Here is a 22,568-nt window from a genome sequence, read left to right as displayed (position 1 = left end):
ATTAAATGGGGTCATTACAAAAATGCATCGAGTCCAGCGAAAAAATACTCCCTCCTATAGCTATGTGAACGGAAAAATAAAAAAGTCATGGTCATTGGAACATGGGGAGGAAAAAAATCGAAAATGCAAAAATGAAAATAGGCCTTGACCTTAAGGGGTTAAGACAGTGTATGATTGGGTTATGTTGTGTTTTCCTACCTTAAAAAAACATTTGCGGTGCGCTCAGGACCCTCCGCAGCCCGCAGAGCTTCTGAAAGCGAAGAAAACAGGAAACAGGAAATCTACCCACACAGAGCAGGGCTAGACCGAACTGCACACCCACACTAGTTCCAGGGTATCCACGGCATACGGTATTATTTATTTTCTGATCGGTCTATAGGGTGCGACTCGGGGAGAATGGAATTGTGCATTACTCCCTGCAGTAACACTTCTTGGTCCATTTACTAACCCACATACAATTTCAGCCCTGGATCTCCGATGGCTGCTGACCCAACAGTCTTCATAGATTAGTATGTTGCCATTGTTTACTGTCAGCAGGATCAACCCTATTAAACCAGACATACTGCCTAGTAGGGTTTACCCTGCTGCTCCAAATTATATCTGTCTTGTGAGAGTCTGAATACGAGCGGTTGATACGAAGAACTGATTTATTCTTCCCGAGGACTTTACAAAGGAGTCATTACATATGGAGCAAAGGTGAAATGCCGGCATATGGAAGGATTCTTTACAGTGAGTGCGGTAATAATGGCAGATACTAGGTCAAAACTAAAAAGGAACTGCACTGAAGGATGTATAACTGATGGGACGTGTCCTTTCTCATCTATCTAACTATGAAATGATGAATTACCAGGAGGAATAACAGAGGACAGCGTAGTGCTCTTGAAAAAATGATGCTGCCAAATGGTTACCTCATGGGGAATATGAGTATTTACTAAAGCCCACGCGTTAGAGGGCCTCTACCAGGGATTGGCAGATTGGCCATAGACCTTACCAGGAAATTTCCCAGTGACCCGATGCCCAGGGGGCCGACCGGGCCCTCCTCACAGCCGGCCAGCGGAAGGTTTTTGGGGATATACTACTGACAGCGGTATTTTGTGACGCACCGTGGTATTTGTTGGGTGGTATCATGTGTCACAGTATGGTATCACTGTCCCTGCCTTCCATCAGTTTTGACCCGACTACAAAACGGGGCCACTTTTAGTATTTTTTCCAGGGCCACTTTAAGTTCCCAGTCCGCCCCTGGCCTCTACTCTGCAATTAAAGGGGCCTAAGTGACACATACCTGCCAGTGTTGTGGTGACACTTACCTGCCAGTGTTGTGGTGACACTTACCTGCCAGTGTTGTGGTGACACTTACCTGCAAGTGTTGGGGGGGGAGGTGCAGAGGGGATTGTACTTGATTTTAATATTCGGGATAAATTGCTGTGTTGGCACTATGCGATAAATAAGTGGGTTTTGGGTTGCAGTTTGGCCGCTCGGTCTCTAAAAGGTTCGCCATCACTGGGATAGGACATCGATATGTGATTGGTGCATGGTCTGTCTCCCGGGACCCTCCCCGATCAGGAAGCCTCGGCGGTCACCGGAGCTACAGTGAGCGCCATGGCGTCCTCACAACTCGCCGTGCACAGGGCCATATACCATGACATGACTGGCGCTGCCGCGCTGTGACTTCGTCTTGCAGCTGACGCCCTGGACCCCGCCAATTTGATGACCTATCTCCTGCAGGTAGGTAACCAATGTAAAATTCCTGTGTGGCCCTTTTCATCTCCAGGCACTCCAGAAAAACCTAAAAATGAATAATGGGGGAGATTAAGGCCCCCTGCACGCGAACGTGTGCGCCCCGTGGTCGTGCTGTGGGCTGCAAAATGCGGGCCGCAATGCACCAGCACAGTCCGTGGGGCAGCCGCAGCGGATCGCAAAAAGATAGGACATGTTCTATCTTTTTGCGGAACGGAAGTACGGGAGGAAACCCCACGGAAGCACTTAGTAGTGGTTCCGTTCCGTGCTTCCGTTCTGCACCATTCCGCATCTCCGGATTTGCGGACCCATTCAAGTGATGGGGAATGCCCACTGAACGGTATTCGTGTATTGCGGATCCGCAAATGCGGTCCGCAATACAGCAACGGGAAGCACACACGGGGCCTAACTAAGATAAATGCGGCGGGTGGAGAAAAAAAAAAATTAATAAATAAAATTCGCCAGATATAAGTTGCGCCTCATTCATTATCGCTGGGCAAGGGGTGTGGCTTAGTGAGAAAGAGGTGTGTCTTAAGATGCACCAACATCCGCAAAATTTCAAATGCATGTTTGGCGCAAAATAAGCCAACTAAAAGGCAGCGTAAAGCGAGACGCATTTATCATCCGGCCGCTGTGATAAATCTGGCGCATGGTGACACCGCCTGGTCTCTACATACCGCTATATTAGACCGGATTTGGAAATATGCCCCTATGTTCTTTGAGCAAAGTGTTTGTCCCCTTCGAGGAACCAGTAATATATATCTGTCACCTCCAGTATCCGGGGACAACTGTGACCAAGCCTGCAGCTCACCTGGGGCGTACCACGCTGTGTCACGGGGGGGGGGGCTAACCCTAACGAAGGTGCAGGAATTCCCCAGTCATTGTTTGCTCCTTATTATTGGCAACGTGCCCCGCTGTCCTCCGCTCTCATGCTGAATTTTCAGTATTGATGTTGTTTTGGTTTATTGATCTGTAAATATATTTGTATTCATTCTCCTTCCCCCCCCATGAACAATGACATGGACTCTCCCTGCCAGTAATGTCTGTAGTCACCTGTGCCAGGTCTATACCGAGTGCTCAGCAGTAACAGGTGAGCCACTGTTCATAGAACGGCCGAAGGACATTTCTATGTATTGTGTTTATATATTTATATGTCTATAGAATGTATTTATGTATTTATTTATATATTGAGATATAGTGTATCCAAAGAATAGGCAGCGCTCCAAATGTGGTAAAAGGTGAGGACCCGTTTATTCCACAGGATTTTGCGCCCTTACTATTTTTTTCCCCTGTGCTGCTGTTACTGTTTGTTTTTTTATATTGAGATATAATTGCATATTTATTCATATATTTATCTATATAGAAATTTAGACATATTTACATAATTATCTATTAATTTATATTGTTTTTTTTTCTTTTTTAGTTTGCTCTTTAGATTAGAAATTTTCTCCGTCACACGACCAGTTTAACCCCAAAATGGGATGACTTTCTATAATGCACCAAAAATGAACCTATATGGCTTCTTACTTCCAAAAACAGCGCCACCCCTGTTCACTGGTTGTTTATGGTATTACACCTCAGCTCTGTTGACGTGAATGAAGCCATACTTACTAACATTTACAAAGTAAAATTTCAGACATTTAAACCCCCGCCCCGTGGACCACCAGGGAACGCCGAAAAAACACTCTGGACTGCTCATAAAACGACCATTTTGTGGGTCAGTTTGCAAGATCGTCCTGGCAAAATTCTAAGTATGATAAAGCTGAACTGCAATACTGCACACAACCTGTGTTCAGATGTGGCGCTGTTTTTAGAAAAAATAAGCCATGCTTTTATCCTTCTGTAAAACCCCATTTAAAGTACAATAGAAAGCTGTAGAACTAAAAAAAAAAAGATGAAAGGGTTTATCGGCTTTAGCAATTAAACTTTTTTTTAAAGAAGGATCCCACAATGATAAGCTGATCAATGATCAGATGTATTCTGGGGAGGGGACCGGGCAGCAAGTGTTCAGTTTCCCTGCAGCGCCACCACAGGGGAAATCAAGCATTACACAGTTGCCATTCCAGCAGATGCCCCTCTATAACTTAGGCATTGGCCTTAGCCGGCCTTAAAGGGGTTTTCTGACTCTTCGTAAGTGATGACCTATCTTCTGAATATCTCACCAGCATCTTATCTGTGGGGGTCCGACAACCAGGACCCCCGACAATCAGCTGTTTGAGAAGGCAACGGTGCTCCTGTGAACGCCAAGGACTTCTCACTGCTTACTCTAGGCCAATGACAACACAACCAAAGGTCACATGTAGGCTATGAGGACCATCGGTCACGTGACCTAGACACAGCTCAGCCCCATTTACTCTAGGCTATGAGGACCATCGGTCACATGACCTCGGCACAGCTCAGCCACATTTACTCTAGGCCAGGGCTGGCCAACCTGCAGCTCTCCAGCTGTTGTAAAACTACAACTCCCACTATGCCCTGCTGTAGGCTGATAGCTGTAGGCAGTCTAGGCATGCTGGGAGTTGTAGTTTTGCAACAGCTGGAGAGCCGCAGGTTAGCCATTCCTGCTCTAGGCAATGAGGACCATCGGTCACATGACGTAGACACAGCTCAGCCCCATTCACTTTAGGCCAGTGACTTCACCACCATCGGTCACATGGCCCCAGGGGCTGAGCTTCGCCTAGGCCACGCGCCGCTGCCTTCTCAAACAGCTAATTGTCCGGCGGGGGACCTGGGAGTCGGACTGCCACTGATCAGATGCTGAGGTCATCAGTTACAAAGAGAGTCGGATAACCCCTTTAAATTTTTATTACATAAAACAGGAAACCCCCTTTAAATAATGGTTGCCATGGTGATATCTTCCCAGGACCCAGGGCTGTGACATTGTTTTCTGATGTTTTCCTTGAATCCGCTGACAGTCAGGTTTAATCTGGCGCATGTTCAGCCTTTGATTTAAGCTGTCTCCCAGCGTGACAGTCTCGTACAGAGCCTGACATAGCCGCGCTGCTTTACCTGCCCCTATCGTCCTCAGACGCGGGGGGCCCCAGCTGGGTGCTACACATGCAATGATTCCCTGCGATTATTAACCAGATCTCCGCCTGCTCCCCGTAAATTATGTAAGTGAGGAGCGGCCCAGAGCAGGTGTGCGAGGCTGCGGCAGAATGAAGGCTTCACTATAGGGCACACTGCACAAGATATGGACTACTGATTAAACTTTACATTCTACGTTATCTTTTAATTTCTCTGCTTGCTGTCAGTGAACTGAAAACATGTGCGCATGCCCAGAGGCTAAAAAACCTGTCCCTGATCATGTCCATTGATGCGGGCGCTCCTCTTGTTAGGACAGCTCTGATACACTTATTAAGCTCTGCACCTGGGTGAGGTTTCTGTTCAGTGACAACAAGCAGGGATTGAATAAGAAAAACATTTTGAAGAAATTGTAGCCCCATGGTTCAGATCACAAAGTGTCATCCTGAAAAAGGAATTGAATCTAACTGGTTCTTTTCTATCTTTCACAGATGGATTTATCTGTGGACAAAGACAGGACAGCAGCCACGTGGCAAAGTGGCTTTTCTCCTGGATCCCATGTGATGAAGAGATATGTGGTACAGCAGAAGCTTGGCAGCGGATCGTTTGCTACTGCGTATTTGGTGACTGATTTAAAAGACAGGGAATCTCAGTAAGTAATTAGATATATACAAGCTTATCCAAATGTAGCGGTATCTGTATTCATATTGTGTACTGATCCTGAGTCTGTATGATACTCCAGAGCTGCACTCATTATTCTACTGGTGTAGTCACTGTGTACATACATTACTGATCCTGTACTGATCCTGAGTTACATCCTGTATTATACTCCAGAGCTGCACTCACTATTCTGCTGGTGCAATCACTGTGTACATACATTACTTATCCTGTACTGATCCTGAGTTTTACCTCAAGACACGGAGGCTCATATTGCTATCTCCTTCTTTACTTTCCACCAATAGCAGCAAAGAAGAAATTTACATAATCATAACAATAAAGGATCCACCCCTCTCAGATCCTATAATAAGCAGTGTCCTCTTAGTAACTTCCTCTTTCTTTGCTGCTCCACCAAAGATAAGTCATTTCTGTGTTTTATGGCTGTTACATGTTTTATGAATCTCATTAATTTTATTAACCTGTGATTTGGCTAAGGATTGTCTATAATGCATAGCCTTTCTATCCTTTTGCTGGGTTAGGTGTTTCCCCTCATCGTGGGTATATTTTTCCCTATTGTGGGTCTGCTTGCCCCACGCTTATTGCGCTTATTGCGCTTATTGCTTGGGGGTCTCCCCCCCCCCCTCTTCTTCCCTCTGACCTCCGTTCCTCCTCCCCTGCGTCGGTTTTCTTTTGGTCTCTCCGCTGTTTCTCTTAGGGGTTTGCTCTGCGTCTCCCCCCCTTCCCCTTAGCTTTACCTCCTATCGCTGCGTCCCCTCTGGTTATCGGCGCTTCATGGTGTCAGCGGCGGGTCCCGCTCGCTTCCCGCGGCTCCGAGATCTCGCGGGATCTCGGCGGCCATCTTGGGGAGCTCCCGCCCTTCCTATCGCGGGATTTCGTACGTCACTTCGGTCGGCTGGCTGTGCTCCTGCTCCTACTCCGGTTCGGCAGCTTCTGGGGTGATTAACCCCTAGTTAGTTTCGGTTTTTCCCTCTATTCCTGGCCATCTTAGCTTAGACCTCCCTGCTAGGTTAGGCCATCAGGATCGTTATAGATATATATACATTTACCACATTATGTCCTCTGATCGCTCCCCCTCTGGGTCAATTCCCCCCCCATCCACTGGGGACCCCGATATTCCGGCCATGAATGCGCAGGCCCTAGAGCTTCAACGCTCGGTCTCCAGCGCTATTATAGAGGCGATGGGATCCATGTCCTCTATGATCTCTAAAACCATCTCTCAGGCCCTAGCTGCCCATGCCCCTGGCCCCTCTATTCCCGCGCCTGTGCTTACTAGCCCGCAGCCTACCATTGTTGAACCTCCTGCACCCCAGGAGACTATGATCGGTGTGTTCCAAGCCACCCATGATAGCGCGCTTAGATCGCGCAAAAGAGCCTTGCCGCGTCAGGCAGAACGGACGCGAAAGTGGAAATGTGCTAGAGCACAGACTGGCGATGTGGATTCGGATATTGAATCCGACATGGAGGCTTACGCGGAGGCGAGCGGCCATTCCGACGGGGATATTGAGATTGAGATGGAATCCGAGTTGCCAGGTACCTCTGGTCCTAGACCATCCACCTCCGGGTCCGTGGGCGCGTCCGCCGCTGCCCCTAACGTGGTTTCCACCCCGGTGGATCCTTCAGGCAACCCGTTGTTTGACCCTGATGCCCTCCACCACCCTAGGTCGGCTGAGTGGTTGCCGGTAGCTCATGTGAGCGATTATCTGGAACATTGGGTGCGCCGCCCTCTTAGTAAAGAGGCGCGCAGTAAACTCCGATCTGAATGCCCCAGACCTTTGATCCCCAATAAGGTCTGTGAAACGCCGTCTGTGGATCCAAAAATGACACAGTTTTTGGCTAAGACCGGCTGGAATCCCCGTAAGGGGCTAGATTCCGCACTGAAAAGTTGTCAGGATAAACTCCTTGACATCTTTGGGCCCCTCGCCAAAATCTTTGAGATGGCCGAATCGGCCAGAGTGGACGGCTCTCCGGTAGATCCGGAGGAGCTTACAGGCTGGATTCAGAGGGCTATTTGTATTGCGGGCAGCACCAACTCCTCCCTGGCCATTGAACGGCGTAAAGCCATATTGTTTAAGATTGATCCGAAATTGGCCAACCTGGCACTGACTGAGGCAGGGAAGGATGCACAAGGCCTGCTCTTCGGAGATTCCTTCATTAAGGACCTCAGCAGATACGTGGGAGCTTTTACTGCCCTGGACAAGGCCCAGTCCTCAATGCGTAGGGTCTTCCAGGGACGGGTCTCCACTAGGGCCGGCAGTAGCAGGGGCCGTCTGTCCGGCCGATCCAGTTTTCAGGCCCGCAGCTCGGGCAGAGGCTCCTTCAACCAGAGACCGCCCTTCCAGGACCACAGGAATCCTCCTCCATTCTTCCCGGCCAGAGGCGGCCAATGGCGTTCGAGGTCTGTCCGAGGAAACCCCAATTTCCGAAAGTCCTTCGGTAAGTCTTCCCCCTGTGGGGGCTTCTTCTTTGGTTCCTTGTGTAGGGGGCAGACTCCGTCTTTGTTCCCACGTTTGGTCCAGCATTACATCAGACCCGTGGGTGCTGACCACGGTACAGGGGTTCCACATAGAACTCACGGGTTCACCAAACCTCATTCCTTCTCCCCCGCCATTTCCCCTAGCCCCACCAGACAGAGAGCTCGTGGACTTGGAGCTGTTTTCCCTTTTTCAAAAGAGGGCGATAGAGAGGGCCCCTTCCGCCCCGAGGGGCGTGCTCAGCAACATCTTCCTAGTTCAGAAGAAAGGTGGGCAAATGCGTCCAGTGATAAATCTCCGGGCACTGAACTCTGTGGTGCGCTACCGCCACTTCAAGATGGAGGGGATTCACCTCCTTCGGGACTTATTGATCCCAGGGGACTGGATGGTGAAACTGGACCTCAAGGATGCCTATCTGACGGTCCCGATTGCCGCTTCGTCCAGGGATCTCCTGCGCTTCTTGTGGAAGGGCGAAGTGTGGCGCTTCACTTGCCTCCCGTTCGGCCTTTCTTCGGCGCCATGGTGCTTTACCAAGCTCCTGCGTCCAGTCGTTGCCTGGCTGCGGAGTCGGGGTGTACGTCTAGTCATCTATCTGGACGACATCCTCATTATGCATCAATGTCAGGCGGCGCTGCTTCGACACCTTCAATGGACGTCGGACCTCCTCTCGGCTCTTGGTTTTCTACTGAATCCCGAGAAGTCCTGCCTCACGCCGTCTCGACGGATGGAATTCCTGGGCTTCACTGTGGACTCTGTTGCGGAATCTCTCAGTCTCCCGTCAGAGAAGTTGCGGACGATCCGCAAGGAATTGAGACATGCCCTTTCAGCATCGTCCCTGTCCCTGCGTCACCTGGCTCGTATTATTGGCCTGTTGGCCTCCTCCATCCAGGCGGTGTTTCCAGCCCCTCTCCATTATCGGGCCCTTCAACGCCTGAAGATTGCTCACCTTCGTTCCGGGGCCTCGTTCGCGGACATGGTGATTCTGGATCAGGAGGCTCGGGAGGAACTTCGTTGGTGGTTAGGCAACTTGGAAGCCTGGAACGGCAGAGCGATCTTCGGATTTCAACCGGAATTCACGATAGAGTCGGACGCGAGTCTCCTGGGCTGGGGTGCCCACTGCGAAGGTGTCTCCACCGGGGGTCGGTGGTCGGAGGCCGAGAGCCATCTTCACATCAACGCTCTGGAACTCCTGGCGGGCTCGTTTGCCATCCGCAGTTTCTCCAATGGCATGGCGCATGCCTGCATCCGATTACGCATGGACAATGTGTCGGCGGTCCGCTACTGTCAATCACCTGGGCGGCACTCAGTCGGCTACCTTGGCGCGACTGGCGAAGGAGTTCTGGTCCTACTGTCTCTCCAGGGACATCATGGTGCAGGCGGAGTACCTTCCGGGTCTACACAACATCCGGGCGGATCGGAGTTCCCGCTGCTTCACGGACGGCAGCGACTGGAGGCTAGCGCCGGAGATGTTCTCCGCGATCTCGGATACCTGGGGCCCTTGCGCCGTGGACCTCTTCGCGTCACGGCTCAATACTCACCTTCCCAGGTTCTTCAGCTGGCGCCCGGATCCGGAGGCGGAGGCGGTGGATGCGTTCCTTCAGGACTGGTCTTCGGCTCTGCAATACGCGTTTCCTCCTTTCGCCATGATCCCGAGGATGCTGCTGCAAGTTCGTCGTCAGGTTGCGGAGTTGGTGGTGGTGATCCCCTTCTGGGGGACTCAAGCATGGTACCCGGTCCTCCTGGAACTCCTGACGGACGTGCCTCTCCTCCTTCCGGGTCGGACGGATCTCCTCCAGGGCCCTCTGGGTGCTCCTCACCCCCTGCTGCTCGACGGCTCCCTTCAGCTCCTGGCGTGCCGGATCTCCGGACTCCCGGAGAGGTCGCAGGCATTTCGGAGGCAACTAGACGCCTCCTGGACAACGCTTGGGCTCCCGGCACCCGAAAATCTTATCGGGCAGCTTGGGGATCTTGGGCTAGCTGGTGCGTGGAGCGGGACCTTGATCCCGTTTCGGCGCCTGTGACCCATTTGCTGCAGTTCCTTACATCCCTGTTTGAGGCGGGAAAGGCTTATCGGACCATTAATTTGTTCCGTTCGGCGATTTCTTCGACTCATCAGGGTTTTGATGGCGTTCCGGCGGGCCAACACCCTTCGGTGTCACGCCTGCTGCGTGGATCTCGCTTGGCTCGGCCTCCTCGGCCGCGCTTCACCACTACGTGGGACGTTTCCCTGGTCCTCTCTTTTCTCTCTGCTTGGCCTGAGAACACGGCTCTTTCTCTTCGGCAACTGTCTGCCAAGTTGTTGACCCTCTTTTGTCTCATTTCTTGTAAGAGGGTTTCCGATGTCAGGGCTTTGGATCATGACGCTAGGTCCTTTTCTCCCGAGGGAGTCACGTTTAACATTACGCGGCGCACTAAGACTAATATTCGGTCTGTCTCTTATCCCTGTTTCCCGTCTTCCCCGGCGCTCTGTCCGGTAGCCTGTTTGCGGGAGTATGAGTCGCGTACTAGGACTCACCGCTCTGCGGACGTTCCGCAACTGTTCCTCTCCATCCGCCATCCTTTTGGCCCGGTGTCTAGTCCCACATTGGCGCGTTGGATGAAGTGGGTCATGTCCCTGTCTGGGATTGATACGGCGGTCTTTACCGCTCATTCGGCCAGGGGCGCGGCCTGCCACTGCCCTGGCCGTTTCGGGGGCTCGTTTGGAGGACATTTTGCGCTTGGCTGACTGGTCTACGGCCACAACGTTCAGAGAATTTTATTTTCGTCCGCCCCCTCATGTGTTTTCATCGATTATTGATCAGCTTTGAACTTGCAATATGAGCCTCCGTGTCTTGAGGTAAAACTAAATGATTTTCCTATTTCATGACGTAAAGTCATAGTTTTATTAAAGACACGGAGGCGAGTATTGCCCGCCCTGGGTTGTTCCTGCCCGCCCTTTTGTGATTTTAATTTATTGGACTGTTTACATTGTCGTTTATGGTTATTTATTACGTATACTTGCTTAGTTGTATTACTGACTGTTTATGGTTCTGTTTTCAGTGACCTTATAATATACGACCGTTTCCTGGGTCGGTTTTTGTTCAATTTCTGCCTGCCTCCTTACACTGGCTATATTATTTGCTTTGTTTCAGGTTGAAGGTTCCACGAAGTATGGACTTCTGCGTTGTTCCCGGTTTCCGGAGGTGTTAGCCATGTTGGCTTGAGTTCTACGACGTGATGGACCGGTTGTTCATCATTCTCGGGTCCGGTTCCAGTTTCCGGTTTCGGTTCCAGTTCCGGTTATGAAGTTGGTGTTTCGGTTCCAAAGAAAGAGGAAGTTACTAAGAGGACACTGCTTATTATAGGATCTGAGAGGGGTGGATCCTTTATTGTTATGATTATGTAAATTTCTTCTTTGCTGCTATTGGTGGAAAGTAAAGAAGGAGATAGCAATACTCGCCTCCGTGTCTTTAATAAAACTATGACTTTACGTCATGAAATAGGAAAATCATTTAGTTACATCCTGTATTATACTCCAGAGCTGCACCCACTATTCTGCTGGTGGAGTCACTGTGTACATACATTACTGATCCTGTACTGATCCTGAGTTACATCCTGTATTATACTCCAGAGCTGCACCCACTATTCTGCTGGTGCAGTCACTGTGTACATACATTACTGATCCTGTACTGATCCTGAGTTACATCCTGTATTATACTCCAGAGCCGCACTCACTATTCTGCTGGTGCAGTCACTGTGTACATACATTACTTATCCTGTACTGATCCTGAGTTACATCCTGTACTTATACTCCAGAGCTGCACTCACTATTCTGCTGGTGCAGTCACTGTGTACATACATTACTTATCCTGTACTGATCCTGAGTTACATCCTGTACTATACTCCAGAGCTGCACTCACTATTCTGCTGGTGCAGTCACTGTGTACATACATTACTTATCCTGTACTGATCCTGAGTTACATCCTGTATTATACTCCAGAGCTGCACCCACTATTCTGCTGGTGCAGTCACTGTGTACATACATTACTTATCCTGTACTGATCCTGAGTTACATCCTGTATTATACTCCAGAGCTGCACTCACTATTCTGCTGGTGCAGTCACTGTGTACATACATTACTTATCCTGTACTGATCCTGAGTTACATCCTGTAGTATACTCCAGAGCTGCACTCACTATTCTGCTGGTTATTATTATATTTGCCCCCCTTTATCATATACAACTGTTCAGTGCTCTATGTGAGGCCGCTTCCCAAAATGCAAACCACCAGATCAAACAGGGAATGTGGGGAAAATTCTGCTCTGAAGCCCGGCAGAATTCTGACTGCAGCTCTTAGCGTGGCTAATTTTGGGGTGTGCGTGATGTTTAATGCACAGCGTCCACGTGTTCTTTATTGCTGTAATTGCTTATAATATTCTGCTGTTGAATATCTGATTCAGCCCTTTTATTCCCTTGCGTCTCTGTGATGAGAGTGTCGCCATATGGCCTCCCTGAAGAGCATCCAGTTACAATTGCAGGCAATGTGTTGGGTTTCCATGGGGTCGCCACGTGTTCTTCCCAGAGCTGCCGCCTCCTCTCATTGTTGTTGGAAAGCAGCAGACTTATGTAAGTGGAGTGGACCTGCCGATCAGGATCCTCCGTGGCACCCAAGCTTACAATTACATCAGGAGTCCTAAATAGAATTACCGTACATTTTCTTAAAGGGGCTCTCCACCTCTGACCACTTCTGCCCTCAGAGTTAAAGTAACCCCCCTCCCCCCCCGAGCTCCCTTGGAGTAGGTGAATTGAGTGACACCACAAAAAAAAATGTGAGTACTCCCACTAAAAGGGTTGTACATTTTTCAATCCAGCACCTAGATCTGATAAATACTTTTATAATTTTGTGTAATGAAAAATTTTGTAAAGCCAGTGAGTTATTCAGTAAAATGTATCTGTATAGCGCCACCTGCTGTTTGTGCTTTTCCTTATTTCTCAGTCCACCTCCCTGCAGTGGTCGCACATGCTCAGTTTAGAAAAACGGGGGCGTTGCCGTTACACCTGGAGGCTCTGCTCTCTCTGCTGGTGCTGCGTGCACTCTGATTGACAGGCAGTGTAAACAGAGGGTGCAGCACCAGCAGAGAGAGCAGAGCCTCTGAGTGTAATGGCAACGCCCCCGTTGCTCCTAGAGCCTCATTTGCATATATTAAAACTTCATTTTTCTCAGCAATGCGGGCACATAGGAACATGGGACCAACACAGACGTCTTCAGCTGCCAAACTCACATGTAACAGGTCAGCCAGTATCATAGGTACAAAACTGCTGACAGATGCCCTTTAAGTCAGAGAAGATGTAAGATAAGATGTCTTCAGGAGACAATAGGAGGAGAAGGACAGTAGTGAACAACTCATGACATCACTAATTGATGGTTATGTATCTGTCAACCAGTATGATCCAGTGCCATCCAACGGACTCTTCCCTCACTACTGGGACAATAGTCATGATTTCTGCGCATAGGCGTGTGCAGTCTATTGCAGGGTGTGCCCCCAAAAGCACAAACACACACCGCGCATGTGTATGTACAGTATATATATATATAACCTTTATGCCATTAGCCCCCATTATCAGCCCTTATGCCTCTCATTAGCCCCCATTATGCCTCATTAGCCCCCATTATGCCTCATTAGCCCCCATTATCAGCCCTTATGCCTCATTAGCCCCCATTATCAGCCATTATGCCTCTCATTAGCCTCCATAATGCCGCATTAGCCCCCATTATGCCTCATTAGCCCCATTATGCCTTATTAGCCCCATCATCAGCCCTTATGCCTCATTAGCCCCCATTATCAGCCCCTATTATGCATCTCATTAGCCCCATTATGCCTCATTAGCCCCATTATGTCTCATTAGCCCCCATTATCAGCCCCTATTATGCCTTTCATTAGCCCCCATTATGCCTCTCATTAGCCCCCATTATGCATCTCATTAGCCCCATTATGCCTCATTAGCCCCATTATGCCTCATTAGCCCCCATTATGCCCCATTAGCCCCTATTATGCCTTATTAGCCCCCATATGCCTCATTAGCCCCCATATGCCTCATTAGCCCCCATATGCCCCCATATGCCTCATTAGCCCCTATATGCCTCATTAGCCCCATATGCCTCATTAGCCCCTATATGCCTCATTAGCCGCCATTATAACCCCAGCAGACTCATTTTTTATAAAATAAAAAAACACTTACCTCTCTGCTCCTGGACCTTGCCGCCTGCAATCCTCTTCCTCCTGCTGTCGGCTGTGTTCTGAATTGGCGCGCACAGCGTGACGTCACCAAGCGCCTCATGCTGTGCGCAGCCCTGCACAGCCGACAGCTGAGGACCAGGAAGCTGTAAGTACATAGCGTTCACCGCTTCCTGGTCCTCCGGTACTAATGGAAGTGCACATAGTAATGTCTCTGTACATGCTGTGGAGTTTCGCTCTGGTAGATAGGGTAAGCGGGTGCAGTACAGAGGCAAAATACAAGTACTTAACTCAAAATGTCAGTGTTTATTCACACTTGAGGCAATTGCACAAAACAGCATGTAACTTTGCAATATTGGTGTTAGTTCACACACAATGGAAAGTTCATATAACATAAGTCACCTTGCTGTCAGTTCTCCCTCCAGTAGTCCACAGCAGGCTTTAGGGCGCCTGTTTCCCCAGCGTGCGGCTCTCAGCCCTTCAGCACGGCACAAAGCCTCAGATCCCCAAAAACAGAGAGATCTCTGCTGAGCCCAGCTGCCTATTTAAGGACAGCCAGGTGCTGCCAAAACCTGGACCGACACTTAAACTCCGGTCCAGTATGTGACCTCACCTGGCTGGAAACCAGCCCAGCAGCACATGCTGGGAGGAAAATATCTGCCTTGTCAGACACAACCCCTCACTGTGTCACAATGGTAATACACATAGTAATGTCTCTGTACATGGTAATGGACAAAGTAATGTCTCTGTACAGGGTAATGCACAAAGTAATGTCTCTGTATATGGTAATACACATAGTAATATCTCTGTACACGGTAATGCACATAGTAATGTTTCTGTACATGGTAATGCACAAAGTAATGTCTCTGTACAGGGTAATGCACAAAGTAATGTCTCTGTATATGGTAATACACATAGTAATATCTCTGTACATGGTAATACACATAGTAATGTCTCTGTACATGGTAATGGACAAAGTAATGTCTCTGTACATGGTAATGCACAAAGTAATGTCTCTGTATATGGTAATACACATAGTAATATCTCTGTACATGGTAATGCACATAGTAATGTTTCTGTACATGGTAATGCACAAAGTAATGTCTCTATACAGGGTAATGCAGAAAGTAATGTCTCTGTACGGGGTAATATACATAGTAATGTCTCTGTATACGGTAATGCACATAGTAATGTCTCTGTACATGGTAATACACATAGTAATGTCTGTACAGGGTAATGCAGAAAGTAATGTCTCTGTACAGAGTAATGTACAAAGTAATGTCTCATTACATTGATTATGCACAAAGTAATGTCTGTACAGGGTAATACACATGATAATGTCACAGTAAAGGGATAATGCACAAAGTAATGTCTCATGGGATGATGCACAAATTGATGTCACGGTACAAGCATAATGCACACAGCTATATCACAGTAAAGGAATAATTAATTAAAGTAAAGCTACACTACAGGAATAATATGCAGAGTGATGTCATAGTGCAGGGACAATGCCCACATTGATGTTGCAGCAGTCATCTAATGCACACAGTGATGTCACAGCAGTGATCTAGTGCACACAGTGATGTCACAGCAGTGATCTAGTGCACACAGTGATGTCACAGCAGTGGGATAAAATACACAGTGGTGTCCCAATAAACATAATTCACACAGTGAATTCCCAGTCTGACGATCTAATCAGTAAAACTGTAGCACAGAAATGATGGAAACAGTACTGCTGCTCCACAGGGATATTAAACAAGGTGGTGTCACAGCACAAGAATCATGCACACTGTAATGTCAAGGAACTAGGATAATGCACAAGAAAGAATAATGTACGTTGTGAGAGCTTTTGAAATGGAAAGAAGCTGAAGCCCTGAAACTGAAAAGATTTGCAGATAACTGGGGACCCCTTAAGGCTAGGCTAACATTAGTTGCGGACGTTTCGGCAAAAATACCGGACAAAATACGATGTGTTGTCCAGTAGTACTACGGAAATCATAACGCAGACCATTTGGACGCCATTATAGTCAGTGGGGTCTATCAGGCACCGTCAGAATCCAGCCCATGTCAGATCTGCTGCTTCCTACACCGTGAAATAAAAAATTGAAAATGCGGCCCAGGTGTGAACGTGGCCCAGCGTGGTTCAGTACACATCTTGCGATTTTATAAAACTTATACTATGTGAAGTTAGGTTTGTTAATGTCAAGATAAAGTGTTAGCTCTGCAGCCCTAAAGTAGAAGATAAATGTACTGTTCACTTTGCATTTTGCCCACTAAGTGGCGCTCTATGTACGTACAATGTGCCTGTGTAGTTCCGGGCACTGTCCAGATGGTGGCGGCAGAGGGACGTGGTGGGGCACTAGCAGCGCTATGAATCCCTGATCAGAAGGATAAATTAGGGAACATCCACATTTTTACTTACAGCATTATTTTTGGTCTAATTACCGTCGAGCTACTCGATGATGCTTCTCATTACAGGGTGCGCGAGAGAAAGAATAGGGGAAATCAGGAGGTTTTTTCACTGTGATTGACTCTCTCAAGTCCCTGATTGGTATATTACATGTGTCATTGGCTGATATGCCGTTAACCTCTTCTTTGCCAAAACGTTTAGCACCAATTTTATCCAAAACTCCATTTTTTTTCCTGGAGACAGTAAATATTGTCAATGGACCTTGAAGCCTGAATAGTAAGTAGCACAAGGTGTCTTCACTTTTCTGTAAGGTACGGTGTATGCCGCCATCTGGTGCCTCTGTAAAGAACTGCTTCTAGGAAAATATAATAAAACATAATGCATAATACAACATTCAATGACTGTTTATTTATTATTTGCACTTATATAGCGCTACTATATTCTGCAGCGTTTTACAGATATTGGCATCACACTGTCCCCAATGGGGCTCACAATCTAAGTTCCCTATCAGTCTGTCTTTGGAGCGTGGAGGAAACCGGAGAACCCGGAGGAAACCCACGCAAACACGGGGAGAACATACAAACTCCGTGCAGATGTTGTCCTTGGTCGGACAGTCATCATAATATAACAGTGCCAACTGCATTGTTCTATAACAGAGCCAGATAATAGTGCCCAGATAAGTGTGCCGGCAACAGTGCCCACATAATAGTGCCAGGCCCATATAACAGTGCCCACATAATAGTGCCAGGCCCATATAACAGTGCCCACATAATAGTGCCAGGCCCATATAACAGTGCCCACATAATAGTGCCAGGCCCATATAACAGTGCCCACATAATAGTGCCAGGCCCATATAACAGTGTCCACATAATAGTGCCAGGCCCATATAACAGTGCCCACATAATAGTGCCAGGTCCATATAACAGTGCCCACATAATAGTGCCAGGCCCATATAACAGTGTCCACATAATAGTGCCAGGCCCATATAACAGTGTCAACGTAATAGTGCCAGGCCCATATAACAGTGCCCACATAATAGTGCCAGGCCCATATAACAGTGCCCACATAATAGTGCCAGGCCCATAAAACAGTGCCCACATAATAGTGTCGACATAATAGTGCCAGGCCCATATAACAGTGCCCACATAACAGAGCCCATCCTTACCCCCACCCATTAAAGTCAGCCACAGTGTACAGATAAGAGAACCATCTACATGACAGAGCCAGCCAAGTAACAGCGACAGCACAACCAAACAGCAGTGGGCACATAACAGTGGCAGGCATATAATAGTGCCAAAACGCCTATATATTAGCACCATCATAACAGTGCCAACACAGGATAGAACCAGCCATAATGTCTACTTAATAGCGCCAGCCACAGTGCCACATAACAGAGCCAATGTGGCCATATAACAGCGCTATCAACAGTGCCTGCATAAAAGAGCCAGTCATAGTGTCTATATAATAGTGGCTACAACATTGCCCATATAATAGTGCCAGCCACAGTGCCCATATAATAGTGCTACCCACAGTGCCCATATAATAGTGCCAACCACAGTGCCCATATAATAGTGCCAGCCACAGTGCCCATATAATAGTGCCAGCCACAGTGCCCATATAATAGTGCCAGCCACAGGGCTCACATAACAGAGCTAACACATTGTCCACATGATAGTCAGTCCTAGTGTCTATATAACATTGTCAGCAACAGTGCCCACATAATAGTGCCAGCCACTGTGCTCACATAACAGAGCTTGACAAGTGCCCGTATAATAGTGCCACATAATGCCATCCACAGTGTTCACTAACCAAACCTGCATCAGTGTCTACAGCAGTGCCAGCCACAGGGAATTGCTTGCTGGGTCTATGCCCTTCCACAGGCGGCACCATATTATATTCTCAATGGCAGGACACATGAACTAGCGGGAGATCCGGGGGGGGCCTGTCATTACTACGGGCCCTTGTCCGATGTCCCCCTTTCTGTGTGCGGCATCAGAATGTGGACCGGAGAAGCCACCACCGCTCTTCCAGGTTTCCTGGGAGTCTCGTAAGACGCGTCTAATCCCAGGAGCGACTACTTATTTACATTCCCATTAGATTTTTGTCATGTAGAAAATACCTCGCGGAGCCTTAACACGAGAAAATAAAATAATAAATCAATATTTGGTAGCGTGCGAGCTAAGGCCGACATGCGGCGAGTATTAATCCCCTCTGTCGGTGTCCCAGGCAGCCCAGCGAGCTTACAGTAATTTATTCTCTCTCATTTCAATGAAATCCTCTTTACTCCCATTTCAATCTGAGCCGTTTTCCGCAGCGCAGTGAGATGGAGCCGCCCCGCCCGCCGGCTCGGGGACTTTGTCCTGCTTCAATTACTTCCACCATAACTGGGATGATGCTACTTTTGGAGCAGAGAAATGCGATGCTTCCCTGTACAATTTAGTGGATTCTGAGGTTGATAACGTCCTAGACGTGCCTTTAACCCTTTGGTGACCCCCATTTTGGGTCCTAATGACCAAGCAATTCTTTTAATTTTTTTTCATCCTCACATTCCAAGACCCGTAACTTTCTTCTATTGTTTCAACAAACTGTAGTTGTATGAGGACTATTTTTATTTTTTTGCAGGGCAATGTGTAAATATTATATATATAATAATATAGGGGCACATTCTATAAGCCCGATCTCTGGCCGTGGTTCCGCCGAAGTTATGAAGCGGCGCTGACCTCTTCGTAACTTTCAACGGATCCTCCACCAGTTCTAAACGTAATACACCTTCACCTGAATCAGGCGTAGAAAATGGTGAATGAGACGGGCCTGCCAACCCTTCGCCGCCCACGCCCACTTTTTAAGACCTGGCAGTGAGCGGGGAGAAGACGCAGATGGCGGGGCAACTAGCTGTTGCTCCGCCACCTGCACCTGAAATACACCTATCTATAGTAGGAGTATTTCAGCTTAATAAATGATCCCCATAATATTTTCTAATATTTTATTTTACATATATTATATGGTAATATAATATGTATATAAATATTTTAATTTATTTTAACATTTATATAAATATTTTCATTTACATATTTTTATAGTTATATATTTATTTTTCATTTCTATATTTATTTTATGTTTATATCGATTATTATATTTATTTATACATATTTTTTACATATATATATATATATAGTGACACAGTAAAGGGAGTTGTATGGGGAGGCAGGTATTTTCCTCCCAGTGTGTGCTGCCGGCCAGGTGGGGTCAAACACCGGACTGGACTCATGTGCTGGTCCGGGTTTTGACAACACCTAGCGGCCTTTAAAGGACAGCTAGGTTCAGCAGAAAGGATCTCTGTATTGGGACCTGGGGCTTGTGCTGGGCTTGGAGGTCTGAGACCAGTGTGAGGGGAGACAGGCCGCCTAAAGTCTGTCCATGGACTCTGTGGCAGAACTGCCAGCTGGGTGTAAACTAACACCAAAACCACAAGGAGACTTTTTGTGTTGAATGTGACTTTTTGATTATGAACTTGCCAAGAGTGTGAATAAGCACTGAACTGTTTGGTTGGTGCCTCTATACTGCGTCCGCTCATCCTGTCTACCAGAGCGAATACCCACAATATATATATATATACAGGCTTCTTTATATATCTATAATGTACGATATATATATACACTCACCTAAAGAATTATTAGGAACACCTGTTCTATTTCTCATTAATGCGATTATCTAGTCAACCAATCACATGGCAATTGCCTCAATGCATGTCGGGCTGTGGTCCTGGTCAAGACAATCTCCTGAACTCCAAACTGAATGTCAGAATGGGAAAGAAAGGTGGGCTACAACAGCAGAAGACCCCACCGGGTACCACTCATCTCCACTACAAATAGGAAAAAGAGGCTACAATTTGCACGAGCTCACCAAAATTGGACTGTTGAAGACTGGAAAAATGTTGCCTGGTCTGATGAGTCTCTATTTCTGTTGAGACATTCAAATGGTAGAGTCCGAATTTGGCGTAAACAGAATGAGAACATGTATCCATCATGCCTTGTTACCACTGTGCAGGCTGGTGGTGGTGGTGTAATGGTGTGGGGGATGTTTTCTGGGCACACTTTAGGCCCCTTAGTGCCAATTGGCCAGCGTTTAAATGCCACGGGCTACCTGAGCATTGTTTCTGACCATGTCCATCCCTTCATGACCACCATGTACCCATCCTCTGATGGCTACTTCCAGCAGGATAATGCACCATGTCACAAAGCTCGAATCATTTCAAATTGGTTTCTTGAACATGACAATGAGTTCACTGGACTAAAATGGCCCCCAGTCACCAGATCTCAACCCAATAGAGCATCTTTGGAATGTGGTGGAACGGGAGCTTCGTGCCCTGGATGTGCATCTCTCAAATCTCCATCATCTGCAAGATGCTATCCTATCAATATGGGCCAACATTTCTAAAGAATGCTATCAGCACCTTGTTGAATCAATGCCACGTAGAATTAAGGCAGCTCTGTAGGCAAAAGGGGGTCCAACACCGTATTAGTATAGTGTTCCTAATAATTCTTTAGGTGAGTGTACACATATAGGTAAGGCCGTTACCAGCCTGCATTTGTGGGAGGGGCATCTGGCTACTTATGCCCCTCGTTACTGTCCAGCCAGGCGCCCAAGCATCACGCATCACTTGCGGTATCGCGCTCCCTCATCTTCCGTCCGAGGTCCCGCTTCCTGTCTCCTGCGCACGCGCTACTCAGGTCTGGATCGCCAATCTTCAGGCTCCCAGGTAGCTCCGCTCTAGCTGAGCCTCACGCCCAGCCTGGATTCCAGCACCCGGTGGTGCATGGTGTAGACGCCGCTCTCCCTCAGCATGAACCGCTCGCGCAAGTACAGGCGACGGGGTTCGGGGAGCGGCGTCACAGTGTAATATTATGCCTCTCACATGCTGAGTGGCGGTATCATGAGTGGGCCGGCTAAGTCTTGGTTTTGGCAAGCTGGTAGGGGTGTAAGCTGAGCCATACCAGCACTTGCCACTTGGCTTGATGCAAGGTGGGGGGTCCCGTGTCATTTAGGGGGGCTCAGTTCCAGTTGCACTCTGCCAGCTTGCTAAAGGGCATTTATGCACATAGTTCAGGTTCATCTGCCCGCACACGTGCCTCACATCCAGCGCACAGCAGATGACCTGCGGGCTATAGCAGCTGTTGATCTGTCTCTATGTATGTGATGGTAACGCAGAGCAACAATACTGATGTCGTCCAGAGAAGGAATCAGCGTCCTTTTAGCCATTGGACGTTCGGTCTGCTCCTCAACAGTGTTGTCGGCCTGTTCCTCTGCCATATCATCATTATACCAGAATTTGCTGTTTATGTTAAGTTGGTGATTCTGCTCTGCTGCTCAAAACAGCGGATTTCGTGTTTTGGCTCCTGTCTTCTGGTCCTTCCATGTGGTTAACATTCCCTGGATCGCCCAGGCTGTCAGTGTCTCCTGGTTCATTCAGGGTGTCAGTGTCCCTGGATCGCCCAGGTTGTCTGTTCTCCTGGATCACCCAGGGTCTCAATGTGCCTAGATCACCCAGGGTGTCTGTGTCTTCTGGATTCGCCCAGGGTGTCTGTGTCTCCTGGACCACCCAGGATCTCCGTGTCTCCTGGATCCTTCAGGGTGTCTGTGTCCCTGGATCGCCCAGGGTGTCTGTGTCTCCTGGATCACCCAGGGTCTCAATGTTCCTGGATCACCCAGGGTGCTTGTCTATCATCTTTAATTCTGACGTTGTTTTGTTCCTTCCTTTAGATTGGCTATTAGTTTTTGCTCTTTTCCTACGTTTCGTCCAGGCAATTCTGAGGCGCTCCCTGGTAAGTCGGTAAGAGATAGTTACTGGGGCGGGGTCAAACGTCGGTTTTATACTCAGGGTCATTTTCTTTCATTAGTTCCAACATAAACAATTGGGGTTTTGGAGCCGTGCTTCCAAATCCGTTCGTGTCCTGCCAGGTAGGTCTTTCATCTGATGGACATTTTCACACACCTCCAGTCTCTCACATTCTCTCGTCCGCTCTCTCCACATCCG

General features: G+C 48.1%; 1 protein-coding gene across 1 annotated transcript in view; it reads left to right on the top strand.

Moving 5' to 3' along the window:
• The first annotated feature begins 1,533 nt into the window (after nt 1-1,533).
• LOC122920828 (serine/threonine-protein kinase Nek11-like) overlaps nt 1,534-22,568 on the top strand; it is a 202,856-nt gene continuing 181,821 nt past the window's right edge. The window contains exons 1-2 of the mRNA XM_044270580.1: nt 1,534-1,725; nt 5,253-5,413. Of these exons, the coding sequence (XP_044126515.1) occupies nt 1,708-1,725; nt 5,253-5,413 (179 nt within the window). The 5' untranslated portion in view covers nt 1,534-1,707. The remainder of the gene's footprint in view (nt 1,726-5,252; nt 5,414-22,568) is intronic.

This window comes from Bufo gargarizans, chromosome 10 (assembly GCF_014858855.1).
Source record: "Bufo gargarizans isolate SCDJY-AF-19 chromosome 10, ASM1485885v1, whole genome shotgun sequence".
In the NCBI taxonomy this organism is placed as follows: Eukaryota; Metazoa; Chordata; class Amphibia; order Anura; family Bufonidae; genus Bufo; species Bufo gargarizans.
Note: the sequence above shows the minus strand (reverse complement) of the source record. Positions and strands in the feature narration are given on the sequence as shown.